General features: G+C 42.4%; 1 protein-coding gene across 1 annotated transcript; it reads left to right on the top strand.

Annotated features, from left to right (window-relative positions):
• The first annotated feature begins 6,302 nt into the window (after positions 1 to 6,302).
• On the top strand, positions 6,303 to 7,259 carry LOC148117900 (olfactory receptor-like protein OLF3). Its single transcript, XM_087901674.1, has one exon. It carries the CDS (start codon positions 6,321 to 6,323, stop codon positions 7,257 to 7,259), a length of 939 nt encoding a protein of 312 aa, XP_087757800.1. The 5' UTR covers positions 6,303 to 6,320.
• Positions 7,260 to 7,846: the final 587 nt, after the last annotated feature.

The following is a 7,846-nucleotide window of genomic DNA, read 5'->3' as shown; positions in this document are numbered from 1 at the left end:
TTCCCTATATTCTCATGATTCTCTTTTTATTTCATAATCCACACAGAGACATATATAAGTGAATATATATGCATGTAACACATGTGTTCACACAGAAATACATATGACGAAACATGAAGAACTTGACTTTCTCAGTCTGGCTTATTCAACCTGACATAATATTTTCCAGTTTCATCCATATTCCTTCGCATGCCATGATTTCAATTTTCCTTTGGCTGATTAAAATTCCAGCATATATGTGTGCTTTTTTTTCTTTATCCTTCTATCTGTTAATGGACATGTAGTTTGGGTTGGTATCTTAACTACTGTAAATAGAGTATCAGTGAACATAGATGTGCAAGCATTACCATGATATTTTAACCTAGGTTTCTTCAAATATACTACCAAGAGTAGAATAAATCTGAGTGTCCTGGTGACTCTATTTTCAGGTTTTTTTTGAGAAAACTCCACAGTAATTTCCACAGTGGCTGCACAAGTTTACACCTCCAATAGGAATATAAAATGGTTTTTCTTTTCCCAAAACTTTTGCCAGAATTTATTTTTTTTCTGGTTTGTTTTTGCTTTTTTGTTTATAATAGTCATTCTGACTGGGGTAAGATGGAATGTCAAAGCAGTCTTAATTTTCATTTGCCTGGTGGTTAAGGATGTTGACCACTTTGCCTATGTTTGTTGCTATTTGGATTTCTTTCTTGAAAACTGTTGATTCCATTAATCAACCCATTTATTGTTTGGAAGATTTATTTCATTGATGTTCACTTTTTAACATAGCCTATATTTCACGGTCTGACTGATAAATGGTTGGTAAAGATTTCCTCATGCTCTGTAAGGTGTCTGCTGTCTCCCCTCTACAGATTGTGTCCTTTGCTGCATAGGAGCTTTTTAATTTTGTGAGATTCCATTTGTCAGCTCGTTGGGTTATTTCCTGCACTGTTTAAGTCCTTCTCAGAAAGTCCTTGTCTGTGTCTGTATTCCGAAGTTTTTTTACTATGTTTCTCTCTAGATATTTCATATTGTACACCAAATTTCAATTACATTCAATCCCTTGTAAGCAGGCCATAGAGACAAATGTCGCTGTCTCCTGACTCCTGTGAGGTGTCTCCAGCAATGCAGCAGTTCTGGAAGGCAGTGAACGACTCAAAAATCAGGGAAGGTCTCCTTAGCCCAGAAACTAGGACAATTAAAAGTTCAGGTAAAAATATTTTCCAAATGTTTATTCCACAGGGAACTTAAGAAGACGGAGGTGGGATTGTTGAGAAGCAGCTAGGGGAAGAATAGTTTTTTAAGGTAAATAATTGCCCTCAAGAGATCCCTAAGCTCTGCAAAGTTATCAGCACAGACTGAAAGAGTCAACCCTCCACACCCAAGAAGAGGAAGCATGGTGCTTTGAGGACTTCCTAAGACGTGAGCCACCTGCCCAACCAATGTGAGTCTTGTGCATGAGGTTAGCATTTAGCTCCAGGAGTTCCTTACAGGGAGAGAGTTCAGAGCAGGGCTTGAGAGCATGGAGCCAAAGCTTCTCACACAGCCAACATGACGCATGTAATCTCTCACTGGTTGCAGTTAGAGGCTCTTTGAGGTCCTCCGTGACTTATTGATAAAACTCATTTATTTCAGCCTACTGAAGAGTCCTTCCCGGTGAGTCACCCAACAATGCATTATTCAACAAAATGCTCAGACTATGGGGGCAGGGATTTGCAGAATGAAATAGTATAGATCAAGAATTATTTTCTAGATGTGAAGCACCTGCCCTGTGTTGAAGTAGGAAGGAATGGAGGAGGTGTGGGGTTGGTAGAATATCCAAAGGACGTCCACCTTCTGTAAAAGGCAAAATGGTGAATTTTCTCAGTGTTTGGAAGAATAAACCTTATAAGATGAAGGAAATTTTAATCCTTGGTCTGATATAAAATTTGTTACTAGAGGAATTTTCACCATAGATTTTTATCAAGATTTGACTTTTGAAGATTATAATAACTTTGACTTAATCTAACTGTTACCTGATATCTAATTGGATGACCAAATTATTATTTCCTTGGTCACTGATATTAAAAACTGTAAGTGCCATTTATTGCCATCACCTCAAGCAATTGTGTGTACAGTCTGAAAGTTTCAATAGGGAACTCAGTGACTCTTAATGTCCTCTAACCTACAATTTTATTAGCTATGCACAGAATGTAGAAAGATCAAATAATTTATTTTTACTTTCTTGAGCGCTTTGAATTATAATTTATGTGGCTTAATTTATCACAAACCTTTAGGTCTACAAGATATTTGAATGCTCCCTACATCTAACAACTTCATGCCTCAGATAAATAATGCATATTTCAAATACAGCAGGTAATCAGATGATGTATAAATAGAATTTAACTCCTGCTGCAAGCAGGTCTTATGGTACTATAACTTCAAAGGTATCTTCAAAGAGACAAAAATATTAGCTCTTTTATTTCTACTTTGTATCTACTGTATAAAGTATTTGCACTGCTATATAAAGTATATCTACTGCTTGCAGGGATAGCCAGTCTTTCTTCAGCTACTGGGAAGTTGCTGAAGTTTCCTCTAAAGAATAAGGGTGTGTGATTCATTTTTGTCTCTTCTCCCTGCCAGAACGAGCTTCTGTAGGGGTCCTCTTTTAATAATAACACCTAGAACTCATGTTCCTATCCCTGTCCAGGCCGTACCAAGTCCTCCTTAAACGGTTGAGAAGTTTGGAAAAGTAGAGTGAAATTCTCTAATTGTCCAAAAGAGCTCAGAACAAAGTCATCTATCAAGACAAAAAGTTTAATCGTGGCCTAAAACAGACATCAAGATGGTACTGGTGAGTTCATGCTGTGTGTGACGAGTGGAGCTACACACTGTGTGGTGGACTCTAAAAATTTCTGAAGTGTTTGCTGCACGAACTCTGTAATTAGGTTTAGTCACTAGCATTTATTGCAGATCGTCTGAGAGCCACATTCTGTTAACATCTAGGTCTTCATAGCACTCTTGCCTACTGCCAGTTCTCCTCATATTGTCGGGCACAGTTAAGCTCAGCATTGTCGGCTTTCTGAGTGTAAGAATCACACCCTTCACCATTTTTTGAGTCCTTTGCAGAAACAAGTTTGTTTTCATTAATCAGTTCATCTGGTGTATATCCAAAACCTCTGAGGAAGAGAAAATCATCGTTCACACTGAATCAGATGAAGAATCTGAATTATGGAGGTCAAGCAATGGACTCCTGATACAGGCAGACTAGAATTCAAATTTCCTGACTTCTCATTCAGAGCTTTGTCTGTTTTCCAAAACACATCTATGTTGGGCAGGGTTAGCCACCTAAGATGCCCAGGAGTCTCTTTCCCTCAGGCATATCAAAAATGCTCCCTCTTTCAGGCAGACTGCCTTAATCTTGGTCCCTAGGTGGGTCCAAGACCTACACAGATCACCCCTCCCTGGCTCTTGGATTCCCTGTGCTTAAAGACAAGAGGTGGTTGGTCCTTTCATTTCTACACTTATGACCACAGTTGGGAGAGAATCTGGATCCTTCACACCAATCTGAAAGTGAGAATTCTGCCCGTAACAAGTGGCCTAGAACTGGGAACAGATCCAAAGGGAGACATTCCCTCTGCTGATTCCGAGGACAAGCTCTGTGGACTGTCACAGGCTCCCTGGGCACCTCCCCAGGTTCTGATCCTCTTCCCTAAACTCCCCCACTGAGAACACCACAGAGATGCCTTCTGGCCAGAGACACCTTTGTGGTGAGTATGGGAACAAGAGAAGAGAGGGTAATGGGGTGCTTTGGTCAAAAAACGTTATACATGCAAATAAAACTGAAAAGGGGTGAATGAAGTTTAAACTCAGGGTCAGAGGAGGGGAGAGGCTGGAGTCCTGTTCTATCCAGCACTCTCTTCTATTTTCCCAACAATCAGGTAGGGCTTCAGCCACTCTTAGCGAACAGGGGAAACCAGGGTGGAATTATGTTCTTCAGATCTTGCGTATTTGATGTTGTGGCTCTGCTCTGGTTGTCTTAATTTTGATACCTTGCAGCTGTCCTCTGTTTTGCTACAGTGATTCATGTATACCGAAGTCATTGACCTCCACCGAGGTCTGATTTTTAAATTTTTAAATTTTGTTCTGTGGAATTACTGGTGTTTTTAAACGCTCACTTTCTTTCAAAAGGAAACTTCCTTCCAAACCCTTCCTACCCCACCCAGTCCCACCCATATCCCACTCAAATCTTTCTGTCTCTGGTACTCCTCCTTCTACCTGCACATCAGCTGTGTCCTATCATCTCCCCTCCCTTACAACATCCTCCCCCAGAATCCCTTTCTATCTTCCTGGCCTCTAAAGATAGTTAAAGCTAAAGAGTCAAAGCTAGTATACACAGAAGAGAGACAGCATGTGCCGTTTGTGTTTAGGGGCCTAAGTGACCTCACTCAATATGTTTTCTAACCTCACCCACTTACCTGAAATATTATGATTTTATTTTTTTCACAGCTAAATGTAATTCTACTGTGCATATGTACCACATTTTTATTAACCATTCATTTGTTATTGGACATCTAGGCTGATTGCATTTCCTAGCCATTGTTAATAGAGCAACATTAGAATACATGGCTCTAACTCCAGAAAATAATCCCCCCATCCGACACGCATAAAGGCAACCCTAATTAAATGCAGTGGGTCACATAATCACAAGCAAAACACATGGAAGAAATGGGGGACTTAGGAAGAAGAAAGATTTGGTGGGTATGGAAACAAGATAAGAAAGAATGGGGAGGCTTTGTTTAAGTAATGTTGCCTAAATCAGGTGGTGGTATTGCACGCCTTTATTCTCAGCACACTTAAGGCAGTGCAGGTGGATCTCTGTGAGTTCCAAGCCAGACTGGTCTACAAACTAAGTTCCAGGACAACCAGAGCTACACAGAGAAACCTGGTCTCAACAAACCAAATGGGGTGGGGAAGAACATTATATATGTGAATTAAATGAAAGGGAGTAAAAAAACAAAAAAAATATAGATCTAGAAAGATAGACACTTGAGAGAAAGAAATGCGCATAAAGATTGAAATTATATTTTTAAAAAAATCTAATGGCACTGACTTATACAAGGAACAGTTACTTACCACACATGAAAATGGCCTGGTGCAAACCCAGCTAGGCAGAGAGTTTTCCAGTCCTTCAAGCTCAGTATCCATATGAGAGCCACTGTCCACCAAAACCTCCCGCGCATTACTTTCTCATCACTTACTTGAAGATCTTTAAACTGCACTGAAAAGATCGCATGTTATTGAGAGATAATGAATAATAATACAATAACAATAAGATCCAAATGTAATTAACCAAGTCTAATCTTGGATTTTTCCATAGGACTTAGCACAAGTATATTTATTTTAACCTCTAACATTAATCTCTACATCCTTAAATTATAAGATCCAAGAAAGAAAGTCCCATGTCTCGGGCAGACAGTTACAAAATGCCCTGCCTGCTTCCTGGAACACAGCAGCTCTTTAATAGACGTTCATCTCAGGGGCATAAGTACCAGCACTGATTCATGAAATAAAGAGCATGTGAGAGGATTCCCTGCCAGGCTGTGACCTAGACTCACAAGAAGCATGAATAACAACAGAACTGAGATGTAGTAAATGATGCTAAAAATCACTAAAGCATCCCTATTCTCCCCGTATGTTGGATGGGAAGATGGGGTCACTGCTGCCCCACATTGTAGGACCTACCTTTCTGTCCTGTTCACTGTCATTACTACTTCCCCCATGCCCATGCCTTCCTGACATTTATTTTCCTTTGCTGTTTCTTTAATTCTACAATACTCTGATCTTTGACCCCACCCCTGTTACTGATTCTCTTTCCTTCCACATTGATTGATTACTTGTTATGTAACAGTTATTGTACAGGGTGCTATAAATTATCGACCAAATCAGGACTGTTAATCTTAAGAAACGTATACGTTAGTATGAGAAGTCAAGTCTCCCTTCCTCCCATAGAGTTTTTGTTGTTTGTTTGTTCAGCAGCTTCAAACACCCTTTGTAAGGCATCCTTTTCGTGAACTCTGTTCCTCCTGAATCCAACTCCCACATGATGGGGTTAGAGGAAAGTGACACCATGCCAATCTCCCTTCACTCCCACCCCTTTCTTTTTCTTAATTTTCTTAGGGGAGTCATTTCAATGTCTTCACAACTTCCTCCCCTAACCATGAAGGTTAAAGAATCAGGCTGTGTCCCAGCTCTAGTTTCAACCTTAGTCTAGGACATAGTGCAAGACTTATAATGATGCCTTTACTTGCCTGTCTCTGAATATACTTCCTCTACTCCTGGTCAACTGGCCCAGCTGTTCCATGAGAGAAAACGAGAGCTGGGTGAGTGAGTTTGTCCTGATGGGTCTCTCCAGTGACAAGCACATCCAAGCTGGACTCTTTGTCCTCTTTGGGGCCACATACCTGCTGACTCTGCTGGGCAATGGACTCATCATCATTCTGATTGCACTGGACCCACGGCTCCACCTGCCCATGTATTTCTTCCTATGCCACCTGTCAGTGGTGGACATCTGCTACACCTCCAGTGGGGTCCCCCAGATGCTGGCACACTTCCTCATGGAGAAGAAGACCATCTCTTTTGCCCTATGTGGGACTCAGCTTTTCTTTGCTCTGACTCTTGGGGGAACTGAGTTCCTGCTGCTGGCTGCCATGGCCTATGATCGCTATGTGGCTGTCTGTGATCCACTACGGTACACCGTGGTCATGAGTCCAAGGCTCTGCATGGTTCTGGCAGGTGTCTCTTGGCTTGTGGGTGTGGTGAATTCTGCTGTGGAGACAGCGGTCACCATGCGCCTTCCCACCTGTGGGCACAACGTGCTCAACCATGTGGCCTGTGAGACACTGGCCCTTGTCAGGCTGGCCTGTGTGGACATCACCCTCAACCAGGTGGTGATACTGACCTCTAGTGTGGTGGTGCTGCTGGTGCCCTGCTGCCTGGTCTCTCTGTCCTATGCCCATATTGTGGCTGCCATCTTGAAGATCCGCTCCACCCAGGGACGCCGCAAAGCCTTTGAGACCTGTGCCTCCCACCTGACTGTGGTCTCCATGTCTTACGGGATGGCCCTCTTCACCTATATGCAGCCACGCTCGACAGCCTCTGCTGAGCAGGACAAGGTGGTGGTGCTCTTCTACGCTGTGGTGACCCCCATGCTGAATCCTCTCATTTACAGTCTTAGGAACAAGGATGTGAAGGCTGCTCTGAGCCGAGTTCTGATGAAGAATTTTGAGTCAAAAGATTGAATTAGGAGACAATTTTCTTTTTTTTTAAGACATTATAGTTTTTTTTTATTAAGAATTTCCTCCTTCTCCCCACCTCCCTTTTCCCTCCCCCTCACCACTTCCCCCTTCCTCTCTAGTCCTAAGAGCAGTGAGGGTTCCCTGCCCCGTGGAAAGTCCAAGGTCCTCCCCCCTCCATCCAGGTCTATAAAGGTGAGCATCCAAACAAACCAGGCTTCCACAGTCAGTCCATGCAGTAGAATAAAAACCCAGTGCCATTGTCCTTGGCTTCTCAGTCAGCGCTCATTGATAGCCACATTCAGAGGGTCCGGTTTGATCACATGCTCCATCACTCCCAGTCCAGCTGGCCTTGGTGAGCTCCCATTAGATCAGTCCCACCGTCTCAGTGGGTGAACGCACCCCTCGTGGTCCTGATTTCCTTGCTCATGTTTTCCCTCCTGCTCCTCATTTGGACCTTGGGAGCTCAGTCCAGTGCTCCAATGTGGGTCTCTATCTCTATCTCCATCCATCGCAAGATGAATGTTCTATGGTAATATACAAGATATTCATCAGTGTGGCTACGGGACAAGGTCAGTTCAGGCACCCTCTAG

The sequence above is a fragment of the Myodes glareolus genome, chromosome 25 (assembly GCF_982192425.1).
Source record: "Myodes glareolus chromosome 25, mMyoGla1.1, whole genome shotgun sequence".
Lineage (NCBI taxonomy): Eukaryota > Metazoa > Chordata > Mammalia > Rodentia > Cricetidae > Myodes > Myodes glareolus.
The sequence above is the reverse complement of the archived record's forward strand: the minus strand, read 5'-3'. Positions and strand labels throughout refer to the sequence as shown.